General features: G+C 30.5%; 3 protein-coding genes and 1 long non-coding RNA gene across 17 annotated transcripts in view; 3 read left to right on the top strand and 1 right to left on the bottom strand.

Annotated features, from left to right (window-relative positions):
- The first annotated feature begins 651 nt into the window (after nucleotides 1-651).
- LOC148235181 (uncharacterized) overlaps nucleotides 652-25515 on the top strand; it is a 34991-nt gene continuing 10127 nt past the window's right edge. For 2 of the 3 annotated variants that reach the window (XM_088186662.1, XM_088186664.1), the window contains exons 1-3: nucleotides 652-821; nucleotides 1984-2048; nucleotides 2125-2200. In XM_088186662.1, coding sequence (XP_088042788.1) covers nucleotides 794-821; nucleotides 1984-2048; nucleotides 2125-2200 — 169 coding nt within the window. In that variant the 5' untranslated portion in view covers nucleotides 652-793. Of the gene's footprint in view, nucleotides 822-1983; nucleotides 2049-2124; nucleotides 2201-2270; nucleotides 2366-2430; nucleotides 3687-25515 lie in introns of those variants that run through there. The other variant, XM_088186660.1, reaches the window with a different exon arrangement.
- LOC148235184 (uncharacterized) lies at nucleotides 4599-16105 on the top strand. Of its 10 annotated transcripts, XM_088186675.1 has the most exons (11): nucleotides 4607-4694; nucleotides 5169-5233; nucleotides 5299-5374; nucleotides 6381-6445; nucleotides 6514-6589; nucleotides 6666-6760; nucleotides 6835-6889; nucleotides 14403-14467; nucleotides 14542-14617; nucleotides 14703-14797; nucleotides 14865-15272. In XM_088186675.1, coding segments are annotated over exons 1-8 (462 nt in total). In that variant the 5' UTR covers nucleotides 4607-4666; the 3' UTR covers nucleotides 14405-14467; nucleotides 14542-14617; nucleotides 14703-14797; nucleotides 14865-15272. The 10 variants fall into 10 exon arrangements, with proteins under 10 accessions (XP_088042792.1, XP_088042801.1, XP_088042795.1 ...); XM_088186666.1 differs by lacking the exons at nucleotides 14403-14467; nucleotides 14542-14617; nucleotides 14703-14797; nucleotides 14865-15272 and having other exon boundaries at nucleotides 4599-4694; nucleotides 6835-8044; XM_088186671.1 differs by lacking the exons at nucleotides 5299-5374; nucleotides 14403-14467; nucleotides 14542-14617; nucleotides 14703-14797; nucleotides 14865-15272 and having other exon boundaries at nucleotides 4660-4694; nucleotides 6835-8044.
- LOC148235185 (uncharacterized) lies at nucleotides 9178-12798 on the bottom strand. Of its 2 annotated transcripts, XM_088186688.1 has the most exons (5): nucleotides 12625-12796; nucleotides 11330-11394; nucleotides 11176-11251; nucleotides 11009-11097; nucleotides 9178-10930 (listed from the first exon to the last, which is right to left on the bottom strand). In XM_088186688.1, exons 1-5 carry the CDS (start codon nucleotides 12683-12685, stop codon nucleotides 10103-10105), a joined length of 1119 nt encoding a protein of 372 aa, XP_088042814.1. In that variant the 5' UTR covers nucleotides 12686-12796; the 3' UTR covers nucleotides 9178-10102. The 2 variants fall into 2 exon arrangements, with proteins under 2 accessions (XP_088042814.1, XP_088042815.1); XM_088186689.1 differs by having other exon boundaries at nucleotides 10863-11097; nucleotides 12625-12798.
- Nucleotides 16604-19571, top strand: LOC148235183 (uncharacterized). 2 transcript variants are annotated; one of them, XR_015809702.1, is made up of 6 exons: nucleotides 16633-16763; nucleotides 17559-17623; nucleotides 17701-17776; nucleotides 17853-17947; nucleotides 18020-19193; nucleotides 19408-19571. It is a non-coding gene; the product is annotated as an uncharacterized LOC148235183 (long non-coding RNA). The 2 variants fall into 2 exon arrangements; XR_015809701.1 differs by having other exon boundaries at nucleotides 16604-16763; nucleotides 17853-19193.

The following is a 25515-nucleotide window of genomic DNA, read 5'->3' as shown; positions in this document are numbered from 1 at the left end:
CATTTTAAAAACATGAATTAATTTGCAGGCTGCAATAATAAGTTTGTGAGCCAGCAGTACGACAGCGAAGTAATAGAATAATCTCAGTACAGTCCGTTCAAGATGTAAACGCTCATCAACACAGTATTGCTGAGATATATAATAGGGTGAAATTACAGGTTCAATTAATTTTTACTTTTTAAATTTAATTTGTTGAGGAAAATGTATAATATCACTTTCTTACTTATTTTGTTTATTTATATACACATTTAACTCAAAAACATGATAGCAGTTTTGGAATCGCTCTCCAGGTTGAATATCTGTATAATATAATATTTAAAAAATACCAAATATTACAGGAATTGTTTTTTTGATTACAAAATACACAACATGACAATAATTTTGAATAAAAATATAACGCAATTTAATTTTTAATTAAATTTTCCACGTATGGTCACCCTACCATTAAAACAACCCTGATTAATGGCTGATTTACACGCTGCCAGTTGCTGGCATGCCAGCTGGTAATTTACTGGCGGGTCACTGGCACGCGACGACTGGCATTCTAGTCCGCTGGCGCCTTACCGTTTACACAGTGCCAGCAAGTGATTTTTGCGAAAAAGCGCTACTCAGCTTGCGCGAGTAAAACATTCGATTTAGAAGTTAACTTTAGAAACTATTATAGAAATCTAATTTCATACACTGCTATTTCTCCCACTTTTACACTCTGCTCAAAATTATTTTCTATTTGGACCAAAATTCAGAGTCGATTGATGTTTATGTGTTTGACGTCTATCAAACCTGAGCTGCTGTAATGGCGCTGCCGCAGTTTTTCAAAATCGGTATTGTGTTTATATATTGTATACTTTTTAATGTTTTCGCGTTAAGTCAGGGCGTTATAAAGTATTGTGGGAGTAGAGCCTAATATATGTCTTAAATCAATCGTCAATGTTAAAATACACGGAAAACCTAAATGATCGCCAATAGCAGATATAAATAAAAAATACACAAATAACGCTTAATAGAGATGTGTCCTATTGCTTTAAACTTATTGTACTAATTACCATAAAGTAAAACGAATGAGAATGAAAGATTTATCAACAACCTGAACTAAATAGCAAGAAAAAATTATTAAATTTTCAGAAGTAAAACGTTTTAATAACAATAAAGGGTAAACTAATTTAAAATGACAATACATCTGAAAATGAAAGTTTTCAAAAAAATTGTAAAAACACCCTTTTAAACTAGAGCGGGAAGTAACTAAGCTAAGAAATGCATGTTTTAATAGAAGGAAATAATAAGCTATGAAAGGATATGTATGTATGTACAAATAGTACATCTGACGCTCTGACATGCAGTCTTTACGCAATGGCCAATAAAGAAGTTGAGAGTAAGAAATAAAATATGATTGTTTCTGTATTTTTAGTCCATAAAAAGCCTGGAAAATAGAACCAAAATTAAATTAGAAATTCAATTCAAGTCCTCCTTTATCAGATCAGGTGCGTATGGTGGATACTTTCCTTTTCGTTCGCTCGCATGTTAAGTGATGAGAGTGAGTGAAAGATAAGGTTGTGCGTCACATACGTTCCGCACACCCTTATTTCTTCATCACTTAACACGCTAGTGAGCGAAAGGGAAAGTATCTAACCATACGCGCCTGGACCATTCTAGTCTATGATGTCATGAGAGGAATTTTCAACAAGTAAGAAAGACTACGCCAATGATCTACAATGGGAGACCATTATTGCGTAGAACGTTGTAAGTCATGTAAAATTCACATCTGTAGAATCACATGTTGTACACGAAATAACTGACTAGTATTATAACAACAATTAACGGTTTAATTAACAAACATTAATGTGTTTTATCAGCAAGAAATCGAAAAACTACTAAAGATTAAAAAAATTGTAATAATTTGTATGTATTTATTTTATTAATAAAATTGGAATCCCAAAACACACTATTTGTTATTGGACAATTTAATATAAAGCTTTATTTTTACAGAACCTGATAATAAAAATTACATTGAAACAATTGATTATGGTGAAACAATTAAATGTAAAGTGGAGGTAAATGAATTGTCAAATGTAACGCTTAATATATGTATATAGATATATATGATCTTAAAATCACTCTTTTTTCTAGTCCTTAGATGTGAAATGCGAATATGACACTAATGAGGAAACATACAAAGATGGCATAGACGACATGTTCGAAATAGGTTAGACATATCTTCGTATTGCATACTTAAATTTTAATGAAATATTTATATTTTTAATAACACATTTTAGAGATGCACGATGTTAAAGATAATATACTTAAAATCAATACGATTGGTGAGAATATTTCATCTCAGCAAATTCAAAATGTCGAATTGGTAATGCAGGTAATAGTTAAATAGTTAACTAATATAAATTTTAATATCTAAATTAAAAACAAAACATTTTTTAGAAACGAAAAAGAGAAAGACTAGCTCATGTAGATAAATTTGATGATTCTTATAAATTTGGATGTAAAAAATGCGGAGTAGCATATAAATTCAAAAGCAAACTTTCTGAACATATGAAGAAACATAGTGACGCTCGTGACTTTAAATGTGAGATATGTGGAAAAGCTTTCAAAACTAAAGGACAACTTCCGCGGCATATGAATTCTCACAGCGAGATGTATGCTTTTGAATGTGATAAATGTGGTAAAAAATTTAAAGGTAAAATCAATCTTTCAGAACACATAAAAATTCATTTTAAAGCTCGTCTCTTTGAATGTGAGATGTGTGCTAAAACATTCAACACTAAAAAAAAACTTTTGAGGCATAAGAGAACTCATGCTGCCAAAAGCACCAATAGTAACTTTGAATGTAAAATATGTGGAAAAATATATAAATCTAAATACAATCTACCAGCGCATATGAAGATTCATAGTGATGCTCGTGATTTTGAATGTGAAAAGTGCGGTAAGACATTTAAAATTAAAAGCGTACTTGCAACACATATGTTAATACATAGTGATGTTCGTGATTTTGAATGTAAAACGTGTGGAAAAACATTTAAAATCAAAAATAATCTTTTAAAACATTTGAAAACTCATAGTAATGTTTGTGATTTTGAATGTTACAAATGTGGAAAAGTATTCAAAACTAGAAGCATTCTTTCAGCGCATGTTATAAAGCACAGCGATGCTAATCATATTGAATGTGAAATATGTGGAAAAGCATATAAATTTAAAAGCAAACTATCAGAGCATATGAAGATACATAGTGACGCTCGTGACTTTGAATGTGAGCAATGTGGAAAAGCATTCAAAACCAAAGGCCAACTTGCACGACATACGCATACTCATAGCGAGACGTACGCTTTTGAATGTAGCGAATGTGGAAAAACATTTAAAACTAAAAGTATAATTTCAAGACATATGAGAACTCATAGTGACGCTCGAGTTTTTAAATGTGAAATATGTGGAAAAGCATACAAATTCAAAAATAAACTTTCAGAGCACTTTATGAAGATACATAATGATACTTGTGCTTTGAATTACAAAAATTTGGAAAAGCAATCAAAACTAAACCTAGTATTTCTCTAGTAAAAAACTCACAGTGAAAACAAACATAACTGACTATTTCTGAATAAAATTTTTAATGTATGTAAATAATAATGTTCTTATTTATATTGTTTTGCTGTAATAAACTTTATAAAAAATATGGCTACTAATTCGATACTATTTATTTGATCATCATAATTTATGAATTTTATTATGAATACAATGCTTAACTAAGAATTTTCTAAACATTTGTTCCTATGTAAAATATCTGTCATACGGCAGTTGAACACGCGCAATTACACACACCGCAAAAAAGGTTGAAATTGTGTGAATAAAATAAAGTATAAAGGATTAGTTTTAGTCATTCAACTGTCATGAGGTTGTAGAAGCCTAATTACTTATTCGTTTATTATGACCAAAATTATGCGGCACTCTGGTAACACTGATTTGACGGCTGCGGAGGGCAACACATTTTTTGATGGACCTCGACTGGAGGAAAACGGTCAGTGATGCCTCGTTTATCGTTCGCTCGCATATATTATCATGTAACATTATTTGTGAACTATTATAAACTTTTTAATAAAAATATCAATGCAGCTGTAATCCCCATCCGTTCTACAAAATGTCTTCTAAACCTTTCGTAATTAAAGTTCTTTTTATTATATCATGATCAATTGATAAACGTAAATATGCAGCCATAACGTCCTAAAATTCGTTCATAACAAATTATTGATAAAATAATAATTTATATAAGTAATGAAAACAGAATAATAATTTAAACAACAAAACAATACATATAGTGGTATCAGCAATAATCAAAAAATAAATAGAATCATCGAAATTTTCGCCGTGCGGTCATTTCGGAAATTTTGTGAAACCGTGACCGATGGTATGAAACCTGGATCGATGTAGCCTCTTTATATATAACAAAAAACACATTTTTACTTATAAATTTTCAAAGATCTCGGTTTTTGCCGTCCCATTCAAAGTTTTTAATTTTTTCGTACTAATAATAAATATACTGTGAAATACCGTGCATTTCTAATTCCTTTATACCTTCTGCTCAGAATTAGCGCATATTTGGGCCAAAAGTCCAAACTGCTCAGTAGTTTTAATTTTGACGTCTATCTGTCAACGCCGAGTTTTTGCAATGGCTTTGCCTCATTTTTTCAAAACTGGTATATCAATCCATTTTATTATTTTCAATATTGTTTTTATGTAGACACAGTGCGAAAATACGATAAAAAATAATACATTTATATAACTCTAAAAATCTTTATTTTATTCGATTAAATCTCAATGTGATGGGAAGAGAGGGGGGGGGGGGTAAAAACTCAATCTAGGACTAGACTTAGGTTTATTACAGTTGGAATGGAGGATTATGCTTTGTTTATTTACACTATAATCAAACCTATACACACAGATTACTATATAACGCACTTGTTAGAAGTCAAATAGAATATAATTTTCCTATCTGATCAAATATATATATAGGCAATTACTAGAATACAAACAATTTTGCTACTGATGCGTATTTCACCAAGGATTTATTATTTAATAATAAGCATTTATACACTGGCGCTATTGCAAGGCCTAGGTTGGAGAATACCAATTTAGAAATTCTATTAAAATATTAAGCTTTTTCTTTGCAGAACCTGACATTGAAAATGGCAAAGAAACGTTTGTTTCTATAAGCACAATGAATTATAAACTTGAGGTAAATGAAATATAATATAATATTTAAATGTAATAGATGTGTAAGTCTAATTTATACTTTTCTAGTTTTTCGAAAATCGCATATATGATGACAACTCTGAAGATACTTTTATGGAAGATGTAGATGCTAAGTTTAAAATAGGTTTGACATTTAAATGTGTTATTTTATTACATTTTTAATGTTTTATTTATGGCCTGAAATAACATTTAGGAAGGGGAGGGCATTTATCCTGCCTTGAATTTGTTCAGAAAAATGAATGTCATTTAATAAGATTTAATGCAGCAGAGTAAATAAATAATACGTTTTGTGTGGTTATCCCTAAAAGAAAATCTAAAAAAACAGTCTCAAATCTATCCTGAAAATATTTTTTAAAATATGTTATTTCAGTGAAATCATATTGAAATACATTTTTACCTGTAAATACATATTCAAAAATATAATTTATCTGGCAGTTTCTAGTAAAATTATATGATTTTAACTTTTCTATACTTAGTAATATATACCCTTACATACTTATCGTTATTTATTTACATGCAATGTACAACTGTTATAGTAAATGTGTATTTTTCAGTGAAGTTATATTTTAACTAATGAAGTCCAAATAAATTATCACCAGTAGATATATATTTCTACTAGCGAAAATATAATGTAAATGATAGTAAATGAAACTAATTATTGTTTTAGAACATTCATTAGGTCGAGTCGAAAATACGAACTAAGTTAATTCATCTCTTAGGGGAAAATAAGCAGAGGACAAAGTACAGACAAACTCCATAATTTGTCTGCACTTTGATACAGCATTGTTTTAAAAATATGATGGCTATCCTTTCCAATATTACTGCGAATTTTTAATATGAGAATATTAGTCAAAGTATATTCAAACCGAATTTTGGTCAATAGGAAAGCGAAAAAATAATGATCACTTCTCAGAAGTTAAAAATCCATGTCAACAGCAATAAGATCGTGCCTTCGCTGATTCAGTGGGAACGCTCCATACTGAGCATTCCAACTGCGATGGCGACAGCACGATTTTATTGCTTTTGACATGGTTTTTGACTTCTAAGAAGGGAAAATTATTTTTTGCGCTCTTATTTGTTGTTGCTCAATATTAGATATCCCAATTGAATATTAAATTTAATTTTTTCAGAACCTGATATTGAAAATGACAAAGAAACATTCACATCTGCTAGCACAATCAAATTTAAAGTTGAGGTAAATGAATTGTAAAATGTATCTTTATGGTATGTACCACATTTATGCTTCTAAATATTGATTTTTAGTTGGAAGATTTAAAATGCGAATATGATAGCAGTGAAAATACATATAAAGGCGATGTAGATGATATGTTAGAAATAGGTTAGATATATTTATTTATTGTATACTTTTACAATTAAATATAGTACTTTAATTATTGATTATTATATGATTTCAGAAATGCACGATGTTAAAAATAATATTAGTAAAATAAACACAATTAGTGAAGATATTTTATCTTACCATTTTCCAGATGTCGAAGTGGCAACACAAGTAATAGCTAAATAGATTTCGATTTATTTGTATTTAAATATTTATAACATTTTTAACAGAAAAATTAATTTTAGATACAAGAAAGAGAAAATCGTGCTACTGCTCAACATGGCAACTTAGATAAGCATTGTAATTCTTATAATTTCGAATTCAACAGATGTGAAAAAGCATTCGAAATTAATAACATACTTTCAACACATAGCGATGATTGCAACTTTGAATGTGAAAAATGTGGGAAAGTATTCAAAACTAAAAAAATAATTTCAGTGCATATGATAACTCATAGTGATGCCCGTAACTTTGAATGTGAAAAATGTGGAAAAAAATTCAAATTTAAAAGCATTCTTTTAACTCATATGGCGACTCATAGTAGTCTTCGTATTTTTAAATGCGAAACATGTGGTAAAACGTTTAGAATTAGAAATGCACTTACAAAACATATAAAATGTCATAGTGATGCTCGAGTCTTTGAATGTGATACATGTTGTAAAACATTTAAAACTAAAAACAATCTTTCAGAACATATAAAACTTCATTTAGAAGCTCGTATTTTTGGATGTGAACAGTGTGCTAAAACATTCAACACTAAAAAAAAACTTTCAAGGCATAAAAAAACGCATATTGCGAAAAACATTGCTAGTAATTTTGAATGTAAAATATGTGGAAAAGCTTATAAATCTAAATACAATCTACCAGCGCATATGAAGATTCATAGTGATGCACGTGAGTTTGAATGCGAAAAATGTGGTAAAACGTTTAAAATTAAAAGCATACTTGCAACACATATGGTAATTCATAGTGATGTTCGTGACTTTGAATGTAAAACATGTGGAAAAACATTTAAAATTAAAAATAATCTCTTAAAGCATTTCAAAACTCATAGTGATGCTCGTGACTTTAAATGTGAAAAATGTGGAAAAGCATTTAAAATTAAAGGTTTACTTTCACAGCATATGAAAACTCATAGCATTGCTCGTGACATTGAATGTGAAATATGTGGTAAAACATTAAAAACTAAAAAAACATTTACACAACATATGAAAACTCATGACATTTAAATTAAAATGATTTTATTTATTTAATTTTAATTCAAAAATAACACAAATAGATTAAAAAATGGTGAATTTGAAGCTCCGGAAAGTATTTGGGTGAGATTTATCCATCTTTTTATTTTTCTAACCTCATACATGTCTACAGTATTTTTATACATATAAAAAATCCTTAATTTTTTGTAAAAAAGATGGCGATAAATAAATATTAATCAGATAACACTTTTTAACAATACCTTGTATTATATTTTATTTGAACAACGATGCATTTTATTACACGACAAACAATCGAGCTTCAGGAAGAAACATTAAATTGAGACTATCATAGATTAGCTGCCATAAATGATTGGTTGGTGTTCAAGGATGCATACAAGAGCATTACAGTATTCATAGGGTTCAAGAATGCTTTTAAAAGCCTATATAGATGTATAATATCAACATTCAACTGCTAATTTAGAATGGAAGCACTCGTGAGGTGTCTGATGTCTTTGCAGGCACAACTTCAGCTTGTAGCTAAGAATGAGTATTATGTGTTCTCTCTGTCCTTTTATACGGAATATAAGCGTGCACTACTCCACAGAGAAGGCAATCAAGCGTCTAGAAGCCTCGGAAATGTGGATCAATAGACTTTGGACAATGTGGAAAATGTCGAAGTGATGTAGAAAATGAAAAAATATTGAAAATTAATACAAATAATAAAAAAAACAAAAACTTACTTTAGTTATAAAAGGTGATCCAAGATCATTTACAAACTTAATTAAAAAAAATAGAATATCTTGAGATTTTTTATTAATCGAACATTTGTTATAACCATTGCCTTCAAAGTATCAATATTCAATTGCGATTTATCTGCTGTCCACATATTATTAATAATTGAAAAAACTCTTTCTGTGACCGCATTTGTGCCTGACAAACAATAGTGCAATTTAGTGCAAGAGTACTAGCCCATACAACATCATCCCCACTACACGGCGCCGGCCCGGTGCCGGATGAATCCATCCGGCATGTGTGAAACCAGCTTAAGATTCCTGTACTGTTTAGAATATTGGTTGACTGCTGTCAAGATAAATACACACATAAAAAAATATATTTAAGTATGCATATAATATATTTAAGAAATAAAATAGATAATGGTAAATAATAAAATATAATTATTACATATATTGGTTTTAAAAATTGTTTAGTGAAATTCCATTTATCTATGGTAATTATATTTTTACTTTTATTGAAAAATAAGTTATAGTTTCAGCATCTTGTTAGCATCTATGTCACAAAAGCAATATTGACTGACTTTTTCATAAATGGGTTTCAGATAAAAGTAAATGGTTGGAGTAGGGTAGACATCGTTTTTTAATAAAATTCGTGCTCTTTTGTCTATCGTGATATATATATTTTTTCAGTCTATTTAGTATTTTATACTATTGTATATTTTTTGTGCATTTCCTATAAACGGAATTAAATTATTTGGTTTACAATTATTTATTTCTTCTGGCGTATAAAGCTTAGAGAATATTCAATATACATATATTTTATTTATACTAGAGAAAATCCTGACCATGATGATGGTTGTGGGCCAGTTGAATGTCTGCACGTACTGCTGGGCAATGAGGCGGCATCCTGCAGTCATGTCTCGAAATTGCGTTATGGTAAGGTGCAATTGTTTTTGAGTAGTCATTTTTTTGTCGAATATGACGTTAGTTTTTAACAAATTTCTTTTGTTGTCGCCGCTTTATTTAGAGTATCTTTTATATTTCTCAAAAATGCGCAATTTTTCTTTTCAAGGGTATATTTTGTTAAATTGCATTTATGATGTAATTTGGGTCAATATTTAAATGCACTATATGGTTGACTGTAATATAACAATATCTTTAATTGCAGTGCACTTTTTTTTCAAGTATCGTATGTCATTGATATTTTTTATCTAGTTTTATCAATTTATATATTATTAGACATTCACTTGTATATATTTAATTTTATTCAGTAATCTGTCCTGCTTTAGGGGACATTATAACTCAGCTGGAAATCAGTGACCTTCGACAGATTATCGACACCACTCTTTAGTGAGTCCAGAAAATGCTTCAATGCTCTTTTATAATAAATAATGAGTACTTTGCCTTGTTAATATTCCAAACAATCGAAAAAACTTGAAAACACTATAAAGTAATGTTTTAAAGCCTTTACTTTTAAACTTGTTACAATAATTTTCTTCATTCACAAAACAAAATAAAACACATCGCTATAAACTTGAATATGCGCTGAAAGTATGTTTTAAAATTTTTCACAAATTTAACATTTAGTCACAAACATTACTATGAACTTTTATATGTTTTGAATATTTGTTTTTAGATTTTAATATTTTTCTACATTTTTCACATTGTATAGCACTAGCGTTGCCATGAGTGTGCATATGTGCTGAAAGTATCTTTTTAGTTTTAAATGTTTTTGAACATTTTTCACATTTAAAGTTACGAGCATCGCTATGAGTTTTCATATGCACTGAAAATGTGCTTTTTGTTTTGAATGCTTTGCCACATTTTTCACATTCAAAATCACGAGTGTTGGCATGAGTGAACATATGTCGAGTAACTTTAGATTTTAGTGTGAAAGCTTTTCCACATTTTTCACATTTGAAATTGCGAGAATTGCCATGAGTTTTAATATGCCCTGATAGTATGCCTTTACTTTTAAATGATTTTCCACAATAATCGCATTCAAATTTACAAGCATTGCTGTGAGTTAGCATGTGCGTTGAAAGTACGCTTTTAATTTTAAATGCTCTACCACATTTTTCACATTCAAAGTCACAAGCGTCGCCATGAATATGCATATGTCGGTAAATTTCATTTTTAGTTTTGTATGCTTTTCCACATATTTCACATTCGAAGACACGAGCAACAGCATGAGTGTGCATATGTTGAGAAAGTACGAATTTAAATTTGTATGCTTTTCCACATATTTCACATTCAAAGTTACGGGCATCGCTATGCGTTTTCATATGTCGTGAAAGTATACTTTTAGTTTTAAATGCTTTGCAACATTTGTTACAAGCATATTTATTAGAATCACTATTCACATCAACAGTCCTATGTAGAGCACTGGCACATTTATATTTATCTCTTTGCTAAAAGTTGAATTTTATTTGTTAGATAAGTTGTAAATATTCAAATATATAAAGAATCAAAATCTATTTAACTATTACTTGCGTTATCATTTCGACATTAGAAATTTGTTGAGACAACTTATCAATTGTATTCATATTATGTACATTATCTTTAACATCATGCATCTCTGAAATCAAATAACAATCAATAATCTAAATACTATAATAAAATATAACATAATACTGTATATAAATATATATGTTACCTATTTCGAACATGTCGTCCACATCATTTTTGTATATTTCCACAATATCGTCATATTCACATTTCACAATTACCGTCTAAAAAAAATATACATTTAAGATCATAAATGTGTATTTAGTGTTATAAACTAAGTAGTTATATTAGATTTCATTTACCTCCACTTTACATTTAATGGTCTCAACAGAATCAAATGTTTCATTATCATTTGCAGTAGAAAGTTCTGAAAGATGAAGTTTAATATATAAAAGGAATATTGAATTTTGGCACGTTTTAACTACAATAAAAAAAATACTATAAAACAACAAAAAAAATACAAAAGGCGCATATTGCAGTACAATATTTTTTTCTTCTAAAAAATACAATTATCAATTTATCTACAAAATATTTTTATTTTTTCTGTTATTTGCAATTATTTATGATATTGTTAAATGTTATCCTTCCTACATTCGGATATACTTGAAACGAACACATGTAACGCGATTAAAGATGAATTTAAAACTTTCAATAGAGTTGAAGCTATTAATATTAGTTAAATGCAGGGTTGTGAAATCGGAGTCGTGGAATTTTAGAGGGAGTCGTAACAAATCGATTTAGAAAATTTATAACACGTTAAGTAGGTTGAACACAGCTCCCGTGTCCATAATTTTACGATGCTCTGGAAAGAGTAAATCAAATATAACGTGCTTCAAAATTAGATGTCAAAAAAAAATGAATGCGATATCCAGAAATCGTTCAAGATTCAGCTTTGACTGATACTGGGTTATTACCAACACAAGTCTCAGTAGAGCATTTATTTTTCGCGCTTAAAATAATTAAATCTGATTTGAGAGCTTTTTAACATATATGAAGCAATTCTTTTTTTAAGATCTAATTCGGTTTAAACCACAGATGAAAAATATTGCATTTAGATTTAATATTATTAAAGATTTAAAATTATATTTTGAAAGGTGACCAGACGTCTTCCTCAAAAATTTTGTCCTTTTTATTAGCTCCCGCAGCATTCCTAAATAGACAAGAATTTCCAAAACGACCCTTTTTTAGCTCCCATAGCAATTTGTCTTCTTCAAATAAAAATTTCGGAGATAGCCTATGAACAAAAATTTTAATTTTCCAAAATGACCTATTTTTAGTTTCCACAACAACTTATCCTCAATATTTTTAAAATTTGGTCACCTTAGATTTAGTCATCCTCGCAAAATAAAACTAACGAATCAAGCTTTTTCTTTGCAGGTATAATTATTCAATTTATTTTTATTCATTTTAATGTATCGTTTTATTTAATATAAATATTATAAATTAACGTATATTATGTATATTTTTTGTATATATTATTATAATAAGTCAATCAAGTGAATAAGTAGACATTAATTAATCTAATTAAAATTGATAAAATCGGACTCGGAGATTTTAAACGACTTGACAGCCCTGGTTAAATGGATTGAGATAATACCAATTTTTAAAAACTGCGGCAGTGACATCGCAACAAGCGTTGACAGATAGACGTCAGTCATAACAAACAAGCAGATTAAATATTTGGTTCAAGTAAGATAATTATTTTGGGCAGTATAAAAAACGGGGAATAAGAAAAGCATGAATGTTTCAATTATTGATAAATTTTAAAATTCTAAGCTAAGGTCATTAATAATTTTATAAAAATAAATTTAAATTGTTAGCTGAGAGTTTTTTATAATTATATTAAATATTTAATAGAATATTTTCTTTCGTAATATATTTTAGAGGAAATAAATATGTTTTATTAATACAATAAGAGGAATATAAAGATAAGCCAAATAAATGTATTGTAGCAGTCAGTCGCCGAAATATACAGCGAGACGTTTTACTATTTATATTTAAATTTTTATTTCAATATTTGAAATTTTTCATTAGCAAATGAGCTACAAAATTTTAACTATGTAAAATAATAATAAATAAACTAGGAACCAACTGGAAAATAAATTTGGCTGTGGTATGTTATAAACGATTATGCCTCACTTTTAAAATCACGTTATGCGTTTATATCAATTAATGTTGCAAAATATATTTCTTTATCACGATACGAGTAGAGATTTCAAACAGACATCATAAATTATTCGTGTAGCTAAAAATGAAAACTTCAACTGCACATTTTATGTGATATTTTTTGAAATGCATTAAGCGTTTTGTATTAAATTGGTTTTTAACTTTATCTTAATTGTTTCACTTAATAGTAATTTATGAATAGCATATGCTAATGAGTTGAGTGTTTCTAACAGTACTTTCAGCGTTTTTTCTTAAATTATATAAATTTCTAAATTATTTTTTTATAATATCTGGACAAATAGTAGATTGATGAATTATTTTTAAAAGTGAGAGATGCATCTTTCACGTCAAAATCAGAAATTTAAGAAGTGTTATTTGAATTCCGCAATTATATATGTTATAATTCAATATAATTCCGCAATTAGAAAAAAACATAAAGCTTGTCTTGAGCAAAATACTTTTATTTTGTCAAATTTTAATATAATTTAGCGAACGGATAGTGACGGGTGGTAATAAGAACATGCTGACCGCATGCTCTTATCTCTCACTCACTCTCGTCCCTTAATGAGGGATCGAGAGGGAAATTAATTCAGCGCCCGCGCCTGTTGTATATATATTATTAATATCAATGTATTGGTATTTTATGACTTTTTATTTATCTATGGTATAGTAAATTGGTTTTGATTGCTTTTTTAGAAAATTTTAGGAAATGTAAATTTCGTGCATTTTTCATTTTCTATTTTTACCCTGCTTAAAATTATTTTTATCTGGACCAAAAAACTAATCTGGTCAAAGCTTATAATTTTGACGTTTATCTGTCAATGCTGACTAGTTCCAATGCCGTTTCCACAGTGTTTTAAATCTGGTATTACGTCGATCCATTTTATTGTTTGTAATTATGTTTTTAAGTAAAAACGATACGCTTTAACTTTTTTGAAACCGGTATTTTTTATTAACTCGTAATATTATCTGTGGATGGTTATTTTAATATAAGCTTCTCAGTTACTTGCATCATATATAATGCATTTTTAGTGGAAAAAACGAAAACAAATCAGAATGTGATTGTGGTATAATTTATAGATAAACAGATTTTGTCTACAAACAATAAAAAATGTATATAATGCCAACATTTCGCATGCCATCTTTAAGTAGTAGTTGGAAACGTCCAAATTAGACTTTGATTTTTAATATTCATCTTCATCTTTGCAGAACCTGATATTAATAATGAGAAAGAAGAATCTGATTATGTCGACATACTTAAATGTAAAATTGAGGTAAATAAAAAGTAAAATGTAATATGCGCAACACACAAAATACACTAAGATCCTAAATAATGATTTTATTTTAGTTAAAAGTCGTAAAACGCGAGTATGACAGCAGTGAAGATACATACATAGATAATGTAGATGACATGTTAGAAATAGGTTATTCATATTTTTATATAGTATTATATTACAATTTTATGTGGTATGTATTTTAATTATTGATTGTTATAATATCAAATTTCAGAAATGCATGATGTTAAAGATAATATATGTAAAATCCAAACGATTTGTGAGAATACTTCATCCCAGCAAACTCCAAATGTCGAATTATCAACGCAGGTAATATTAAAAAGATGTCTATGAATTTGTATACTTAAAACTTATTTAACAAAAAAAGTTTTTTTAGAAGCAAGAAGGAGAAACATGCGATAGTAATATATATAGTAACTATTTTAAATTTGAATGTAATAAATGTGGCAAAGTATTCAAAAATAAGAGCAAACTTTCATCACATACGACAGTTCATAGCACTTCTCGTGAGTTTGAATGTGAACAATGTGGAAAAGCATTTAAAACTAAAGACAATCTTTTACGACATAAGCACATTCATGTAGATGTGCATGACTTCAAGTGTGAAATATGTGGACGAGTTTCTCAATCTAAAATCAGATTTTTAAAGCATATGTTGACTCATAATGCTTGTGACTTTGAATGCGATAATTGTGGAAAATCGTTTAAAAGCAAAGGAATACTATCAGAGCATATTAAATCTCATAGTGATGTTCGTAACTTTGAATGTTATAATTGTGGAAAATTATTCAAGTCAAAAAAATATGTTTTGCAACATATTATAACACACAGTGATACCTGTAATTTTAAGTGTGAAATATGTTCAAAAACGTACAAATTCAAAAGCAAACTTTCACAGCATATGAAGGTTCATAGTGATGCTCGTGACTATGAATGTGAAAAATGTGGAAAAGCATACAAATTTAAAAGCAAACTTTCATTGCATATCAAGTCACATGGTGAGGATTGTAACTTTGAATGTTACAAATGTGGAAAAACATTCGAAATTAAAAGCATACTTTTACTGCACATGTTAACCCATAGCGATGTTTGTAACTTTGAATGTAAAATCTGTGGAAAATCATTAAAAAGTAAAAAAGCACTTTCAACCCATCAGATAACTCATACAGATGTTCGTAACTTTGAATGTCAAAATTGTGGAAATGCATACAAATATAAACACATTCTTTCAGCACATATGAAGATTCATAGTGATGCTCGTGTCTATAAATGTAAAGAATGTGGTAAAAAATACAGGACCAAATCATATTTTTCACAACATATAAAATCTCATTTCAATGCTCGTGACTTTCAATGTAAAAAAATTAATTAAATATTCAAACAAAAAATAAATATTTTCAGCTTATATAAATTATAAAATATCGTGGCAGCGGTAGTAACTTTAAATGTAAAAATGTGGAAATGTGAAGTGTTCTTTCAGGGCTCTTGAATGTCAATGTCTATATGCTAAAAATATAATAAAACTAGATTCAGTCATTCACAACATATTGATGAATATAACTTCTTATTGTATGTATTAGAAATCTTATTTCGTTGAAATAAATATTTAAAGTGTAACTATTTACTCATTATTTTAATTAACGTTTTTTTAAATACTAGAAGTGAATTACTTCAGTGCTGGCCCATGAATATTTTTTAAATCACATGTTACAGTCAAACCTTTTAAAGTCCCATCTCCTGATTATGGAATAAATTGCCTTATTTTTTAAGCTTTTTTACCTACCTACCATGGGTAACACAATAGAAAAAAATGCTTTTATTTTTTAACTAATTAAACTTTTATATTAGGTTGTAGGATAATATTTTAATTTATAAAATTTCCAGTTTAAAAAACAAATAAGCTTGCTCACCTCTCACCTCCGTATCCGTACACCATGAACCCCAGCGGTATATGAACAAGCTAGTAGCTCTCACTTGGGTTGGTGCAAATTGGGCCATAACAGTATTTTTAATGAGTTACATGCTAAATTACTAAAATATAGAAATAATAACTAAATAAATATGTTTAGTTAATACGGAATTTAAGTAAATATTTTGCAGCTTTATATTATTGTAGATTGAGAATTTCATTAATTTCCAATTACCTTATTTTTACACCATGCTCAGAATTATTAAATATTTGGACCAAACAACTACTGTATGCTGGTTATGATTTTGACGTTTATCTGTCATCGCTGAGTTGTCACAATGGCATTGCTTCAATTCTTCAAAACTGGTATTTGTTAATCCATTTTCTTATTTTGAATATTATTCTAGCGTATACATAATGTACTTTAATTTACTTTGAAAGTGTTATTAAAAGTTTCAATGACGTCACATGTGTTTACTTAAAATATGCCTCCGAATGTACGAAGATAATAATTTGATGCATCCATTTCGATTTTTAGTTAATCCTCGGTTCGTTGTGCACAATTTTGAGAAACAATGACAATATCCCCATATTTTTGTTTTATTTTTACCTTTAATATAGCCCATCAATACACAGTAAATGTATACAAAGCATAAGCATTACATTTATAGCGCTAATTTTTAATAGATCTAAAAAAACAATTACTGGCAGTTTCCTGGTTGTTGATGAAACGTTGTAGTGTGAACAAAGTTGGACAACCACTCCGATTGCAGAGTGTGATGATTTCAAACTTGTTTTTTCACTATCACTCTATCTAAGGCATCATTATACTAAGTCAAAATTACCAGTGTTGCTTTACTTTTTCTCTCGCAATATGAGGCGATGTTACAACTAGAAGTTTCACAGACAAAAAATAGAATTCAACTCCATTTTTTCCAGCAAAAATATCTTCCCAGTTCCCAGTTTCGATTTTAATTTATGTCCTGAGTTTAATTAGGTTCATCATCAGTTTGCAATTCATTAAGCCATTCATGCTAGACTAGATAGGTTTAATCATATTTCTACAAAATAATAACCAAATTTAAGTAAAAGTAGAAATAGAAAAAATAACTATATAAAAAATATTTTTATATTTAGTGAATAATCTAATTATCTTTGCAGAACCAGACATTAAAAATGGCGAAGAAATGTTTGATTTTACTAAGGCAATTGAATGTAAAGTTGAAGTAAATGCTATGAAATATGTAACTATAATACACATGCAACTGTGATAATCTTTAATGCTGATTTTTTTTATTTTTAGTTAAAAAATATAAAATTTGAAAATTACAGCAATGAAGATATATGTATAGACAATGTAAACGACATGTTTGAAATAGGTTAGACATATTATTATGTTGTATATTATTACATTTTAATATAGTATTTAAATTATTGACTATTACATGTTTTCAGAAATGCATGATGTTAAAGATAATATACCTAAAATTGATAAGGCTAGTGTGGAAATTTTATCACAGCATTTTCCAAACATCGTAGAAGCAACACAAGTAATAGTTTGATGTTTATATCAATGTAATGAAATATTTACAATTCATATATAAATAAAATTAACATTTTAGAAACCAAAAAGAGAAAGACGTGTCAATTTTCGATACCGTGACGTAGATATGCATTACGACTCTTACAAATTTAGATGTAAAAAATGCAGAAAAACATTTGAAAATGAAGGGAAATTTTTAGCACATATTAACACTCATAATGATCTTTGCGTCTTTGAATGTGAAACATGTGGTAAAAGGTTAAAAACTAGGAAAACACTTTCAGGACATTTAAAAACTCATATCAAGACTAGTCAATATGAGTGTAAAAAATGTGGAAAAGCATACAAATTTAAATGTAATCTTTCAGAACACATGAAGATTCCTTGTGATACCCTTGCTATTGAATGTAAAAATTGTGGTAAATCGTTTAAAACTAAACGCTTACTTAAAAAACACGTGAAATCTCATGACGATACTCGTGTCTTTGAATGTGAAAAATGTGGTAAATTATTTAAAACTAAAAGTAATTTATTTGAACATACCGGAATTCATTTTGTTACCCGTGACTTTAAATGTGAAAAATGTGGTAAAACATTCAAAACTAAAAGAACACTTACAAAGCATGTAAACACTCATAGTCGTACTAGTAAATATGAATGTAAAAAGTGTGGAAAAGCATACAAATTTAAATACAATCTTCCAGCGCATATGAAGATTCATAGTAATGTTCGTGACTTTGAATGCGAAAGATGTGGTAAAACATTTAAATTTAAGAATGTACTTGCAACTCATATGTTAACTCATAGTGATGCTCGTGGCTTTGAATGTGAGCAATGTGGTAAAACATTTAAATTTAAAGTAGGCCTTTCAAGGCATATTGTCATTCATAGCGATGCTCATATCTTTGAATGTGAAACTTGTGGAAAAGTATTTAAAATTAAAGAGGCTCTTTCGACGCATATGAATACTCATAGAGCTGCTTTAAACTTAGAATGTGGAAAATGTGGTAAAATTTATAAAACTGAAAAAACTTTTTCGCAACATATGAGAACTCATGGCTTTTTTTAATAAATAGTGAAAAAGCAATTTAACTGAGAATAACAAAAACAAGCTTACCTTATATTTTCATATTTATAATTTTATTTTTGGCAAGTGTGGAAATGCATTCAAAACCATGTATAATTTGTTTTCATGTTATTTTTTACAGTGTCTTAATATGTAAAAAAATAAACTCAATATTTTACAACTTATAGTCTATTTATTTTCAAGAGTCAGTGCGCAAGAACATTGTTTAACGCGTAATCATAACATGCTTTTAAATTTCTGCCCTGTGATTGGTCGTTCGCCGTAAGATCAATCGTTTCATTGAGAACGACCAATCACAAGGCAGAAATTTAAGAGCACATTTTGATTACGCGTTAAACAGCGTTCTTGCGCACTGACTCTTGAAAATAAATAGACTATAGTATCAAAACTCACAGTGAAACCTGTGCCTTTGAACGTGATAAATGTGATAAAAAATAATTGATTCTAAACATTTACGGATATACATATGTAAAATGTAATGTATGTTTCAGAATTTTCATTTATATTTCCCATTTCACTGTAATAAATTTGTATTGAAAATACAGCTACTGACTAATTATTTATCATAAATCAGTTAATATTCTCTATCCATCTCAATTTTCAAATGTTCTAATGCTTCCTCTACACTCTCTGGAAGTTACCGAACCAAAGGTCTACCGAATACGGTCGAGGTCGCCGAGACATTAGAGCGGGCAGACCCGAGCTCGACCGAAGTAGCCCCGAATTAACACATTATATTTTCCGTCCTTGCCCAACCATGGCCTACTTCCAGAGAGTGTGGAGGAAGCATAAAATATTTATCGACAGTTTTTCATTCTTCACCGAGACCCCAGATGTATTACCATTTATGTGCTAAATGTACCTTATACCAATTAAGTGCTAAAAGCACTGTATAAATAATCAGATAATATATTATATCATTGTGTTGTTAGTGGTTAACAGGTAAATATAACATATCTAGCAATGATAATCCTAATGTTTTAGATCCAATAATTATGGATAGTGTATAAGTTATATAAAATTGAGTAAAAGATATCAATAGTATTTTATTGAGTTTATTAAACAAAAAAATATTACTTGTCAACATAGCGAAGAAAAAAAAAGATTGTTGAGCTGTTCATCATATACGCAGAGACTTTATTTATTGTACTGAGAAATGTCCTTGGTCTTGATCAGGGCTCTCGAAGGGTTTTGATCGACAGGCCGGATTAATAATTTTTCGCAAGCCGGAGGGCCACAACCTGATATTAGGTACGGTTTTTTAAAAACAATTACGTAAATGGAAATTGTATAATGCATATAATTTTTCATGCATTAATAATATCTCATGTATTTTGCTTTATAAACGTTGAATGATTTTTAATGTTGCATTGATGGTCAAAATTGGGCGGGAATAATACATACTAATCTAATACATCCTTTTGCACACAGAAAAAATATAAATTTAAAACAATAATTAAATGTTAAAAAAATTGACAGCCAATGACATATTGACATCATGCGTTATTATTATACGGGCAGGACATTATTTTGGTGGACCTCGACGGGAAGACAAGGGCCGGTGGTGCCTCTTTAACCATTCACTCGCATATATTATCATGTAACATAATTTGTAAGCTATTATAAACTTTTAAATAAAAATACTACTGCAGCGGCTCAATCTGTGTATAATTGCCACCCGCCACCATCCGACTACCAAATCATACATTTTACATTATAATTCATCAGCCAGATTTATGTAGAAAGTGTCTGGATAAGACTGTCGTATCGACTGTTAATTTTATTCGGTCGCACGCACTGAACTATCGGCAATTCTGTGAATTTATTTCAGAGCTTGGAGCAGCGACTTAGCATATCATACTTCAATTCGCTGGTTAAGCTGTGTTTTTTTTTGAGCTTTGAGTGAAAATTAAAATGTTTTTAAATGAAAAGAACTCAACTGAGTTGGCCGATAATGAGTGGGTGTGAAAGTGAATCATTTTACACAGATTTGACAATACATATAAATTATCTCATTCTTGTTTCGGCTACCGGACGAGATACACGCTCTGAGCACACCACTCCAACGACGGTTTTCCCCCGCTGACTCATCGGTCTTCCGACCGGCTCTGTCATGGCAGAGCCAATCTTTGACGTGGACTCCCTAAGCATGGAGTTCACTCAAGTAAGTGAGCATGCCTCAGACTTGACGAACCTCAGGGAGGAAATGGAGATCCTTCGCCAGGAACTCCTTGAGGAACGTCGACTCCGCATCTACCTTGAGGTGCAAATTGCCGAGCTCCTGAAGGGCAAAAAATCAAATAAAAATACGGCTTCCGTTTCTTCCGCGTCCGCAACGGAGGCAGTTATTTCTGCGCCTCTAAAAGGCGCATATTCTTCTCTAATAAAAAAAAATAATAAACAAAACGTATCTGCGGTACCAATCGTTGTTACCGCATCTGCACCCGCGATACCCGCGAGTAACGTTTCGACCGGAATAGTGACATTGAACACTGTCTCTGCACCCGCGACATTTCTCGCTGATAAACTGACCGCGCCCTCGAGTACTCGTTATCCCTCGAATAATAGGGAATCGTCCCCTGCTAAGAAGAGGCTACGGCCTAGCACACCGCCAATAGTAGAAACGGAAATAAAAAAGGCGAATATCCCGCCAATTATACTTAATAATCCATCAGATTACAAAGCGGCGAGACAAACCATTATCAACAATGGTTTGTCGTTTTCCTCTATTCAGCGCACCGACTGCGCAAAAATTATTGCGGCGTCAACCGATGACTTCCGCAAAATTACTAATTTGCTAGATGAAAGGAAATTCTCCTTTCATACCTACACACTAACCGAAGACAAACCTCTTCGGGTAGTCATCCGGGGGCTGAACGCTGACTTTACTTGCGACGAAATTAAAGAGGAGCTCCTGTCGCTTAAATTCGAGGTTGAATCCATCAACCAATTAAAAAATAAAAAGTCAAGCAAACCTATGCTATTATTTGCAGTCTCGCTAAAAAAAAGCGAGCACAATAAATCAATATACAATTTGGGATATCTCCTGCACCAGCGTATTACGGTGGAGCAGCAGAATAGACCAAAAGGCATTCTCCAGTGCCACCGTTGCCAATTGTTCGGCCACTCTGCGATTAATTGCAGAGCTACTCCTGCATGCGTAAAATGTGCCGGTCCCCATCTCACCAGAGATTGCTCCCACGAGGAAAAAATTGATAAGCCCTTATGCAGTAACTGCGCCGGTTCTCATCCTGCGAATTACGGGGGATGTGCTAAAAACCCAAACAATAAAAAAAATATAGATTACAAGAAACCGCGAGATAATAAAAAAACCCATAACCATATTAATAATAAAATAAACGGCTGCTCATTCGCCGAAAAACTTAAAGGAAACCCGGAAGAGACTCCTATCAATAATGTGACAACAGAGAACCCCTCCAATCGCGACGTCATAATCAAGATGTTTATGGAATTAAGTGAAAAAATGAAATTTATCAGTTCCCACCTATTGCCAACATTATGATGTGCGAAAAAAAAAGGGAAAACCCACCACCGCAAAATTTTAAGGATATTAGCGTGGAATGCTAATGGCCTTCGCGATAAAAAATTCGAACTTAATCAATTCCTCATAGATCAAAACATAGATATAGCTCTTATTTCCGAAACACACCTAAAAGAATCGATTAAAATTAACTTTGCTAATTACAAAACCTATCGCTCGGACAGGCAAATCGGTGCCGGGGGAGGAACTGCAATTTACATTAAAAACGAGATAAAGCATAATGATGCGCTTACAAAAACATTTAATAAGCTTGAAGTTACAACTTTAGAAGTTAAAGCTGATGCTCGATCGCCCATAATTATTCATTCTGTATACACCCCACCGAAACCGGCGTATCCCATTGAAGATTTACAACATTTATTTAACTATTCGCAACCTATTTTTGCTGCAGGGGACTTTAACTCCAAACATAGAGAATGGAATTGCAGGGCGACTAACAAAAATGGTAGAACGCTAAATAAATTTGCCAAAGATAATAATAACATAAACTTAGAAATCCCAACAGATCCAACCCACTATTCAACACGGGGTGTTTCAGATATTTTAGATATTGCCATAACAAACAACTTACCCACATGCAATATAGAGGTCCACAATAGTCTCGCGTCTGATCATAACCCAGTCATTTTTTGCCTTCCAATAAATTTTGATATTAACATTAGAAGAAACATAAAGAAAGTACAGTGGGATTTCTTCCCTTATTACTTAGAGCAAACCCTTCCTGAACAAAAAGAGCTTAACAACAAGGTAGAAATAGAAGAAGAAATTAATACTCTCACTTGCTCAATAAACAAATCGATAGAACGAGTTACTCTCGAAAGAAAGACAAGCAAAGATATTTCTTTACCAAATAATATTCGCGAACTTATTAAAATTAAAAATCAAATTCGTAGGAAATGGCAACAATCTAAGAATAAGTCAGATAAATCAAAATTAAACCGCTTACAGTCCGAAATAAAAACTGCAATTTCAGAATACAATAATGAACTATGGGAGAATAAACTTACCGACCTAAACCCTGAAGACAATTCCCTTTGGAATATGTCAAAAATTTTACGTAGAGATCCAGTAGATATAAAAAAAATTATGACTCCTTCACAAGTGCTAGTTTATTCTTTAGAAGATAAAGCAGAAGCTATTGCCGATAGCCTCCAAGATCAATGTACAATTAACTTATCTTTAATAAGTGTAGACTTTAAAAACAAAATAGAAAAAGAAATTAGAACTACTCTAGGAAAAAAACACAACCAAATAGAACCAGTAACGTCAATTGAACTAGAAAATATTCTTCGATCACTAGCCAACCGCAAAGCCCCTGGAAACGATTCCATCCCTAGTAAAGCTTTCAAAATCTTTCCTCCTAGCGCTATCAGTTTTTTTCTTAATATCATAAACGCATCATTTAACTGTCTGTATTTTCCAACAGTTTGGAAACAAGCTAATGTGATAGTTCTGAGAAAACCCGGTACCGACCCAACTCTTCCCGCGAGCTATCGACCCATAAGCCTCCTACCCGTCGCGAGTAAAATATTTGAAAGGCTTATCCAACGTAGATTATTAAAACATGTAATAGAAAATAAAATATTACCCAATGAACAGTTCGGTTTTAGAACGGAACACTCGGCTACGCAGCAGCTGCATAGAGTTGTGAACCACATCCAGTCGGGCTTTAATAAAAAAATGACAACAGGAGCAGTATTTTTGGATATAGCCAAAGCGTTTGACAAAGTATACCATGATGGTATACTATTTAAACTTATAAAATACAAATTTCCATCTGAACTGGTCAAAATAATTGAATCTTTTCTTAAAAATAGAACCTTTAAAATTAAATTGGAAAACCATCTATCGAGTTCGAGACCTATTCTGGCAGGCGTTCCGCAGGGATCAATTCTGGGTCCATTATTATTTACAATTTTTACTAGCGACTTTCCCTCCAAGCCATATAAAAAAGTAATTACTGCCCTATTCGCGGATGATACCGCCATTTTATGCTCTTATAAAAACCCCCATCGTGCAATAATTCATCTTCAAAACAAACTCAACACTATTCAAAAGTGGTTCGATAAGTGGCTAATAACAGCAAATCCCAACAAAAGCGTCGCTGTAATGTTTAATCGCAGGAGAAAACACGCTTATGCTAATAATAATCTCTCTAAATTAAAAATGTACGATAAAAGCCTCGAATGGCAAAATTCTGCCAAATACTTAGGATTAACTCTGGACTCCAAATTAACATGGAAATCCCATATAAATAACATAACTTCAAGAGTCAAAACAACTCGTGCTCGTCTATATCCATTATTAAACAGAAAGAGCAAACTAAATGTAAAAAACAAACTGCTCCTGTACAAATCGATCATCCGACCAGTTATTTCATATGCCTCCCCCGTCTGGGGTGGTATACTTAGTCGTAATTATTCGAAATCACTACAAACGCAACAAAATATTGCGCTAAGAATGGCGACAAATGCCCAATGGTTTGTCCGAAACTCAAATATACATAAAGATTTAAAAATAGAAACTTTACGCGATTATTTCGATAAACTTAAAGTAAATTACCATGACAGAAACAAAAATCATTCTAACCCATTAGTTAAAAACCTTAATAAGGTAACATGAATATTTGTAAAAAAAAGTGCTAGCTAACGTAATAAGAAACAACTTTTTTTTTTTTTTTTTACTTTTTTTTTTTTTTTTTTTGTTTGTCCTAAAAATAAATAAATAAAAGTGAGAACCAATTAATAGATACCCAGGTAAATGGCTTTGGCCAGGAACTGGTAAAAATAAATATTAGACACTGTATAAATTATCTTAATTTAAAGCTACAGGGAGAAACACAGTTTATCTCTAATATGTACATTTAGGTAAAATAATTTAGACAAAAAGTAATTTTATTTTAGTCTTAATTAACAAATAATTGTTT

Source organism: Plectrocnemia conspersa, unplaced genomic scaffold (genome assembly GCF_051122295.1).
Source record: "Plectrocnemia conspersa isolate PC_06_02 unplaced genomic scaffold, ASM5112229v1 ptg000005l, whole genome shotgun sequence".
Taxonomy (NCBI): Eukaryota; Metazoa; Arthropoda; class Insecta; order Trichoptera; family Polycentropodidae; genus Plectrocnemia; species Plectrocnemia conspersa.
This window is presented reverse-complemented; position numbering and strand designations above follow the sequence as displayed.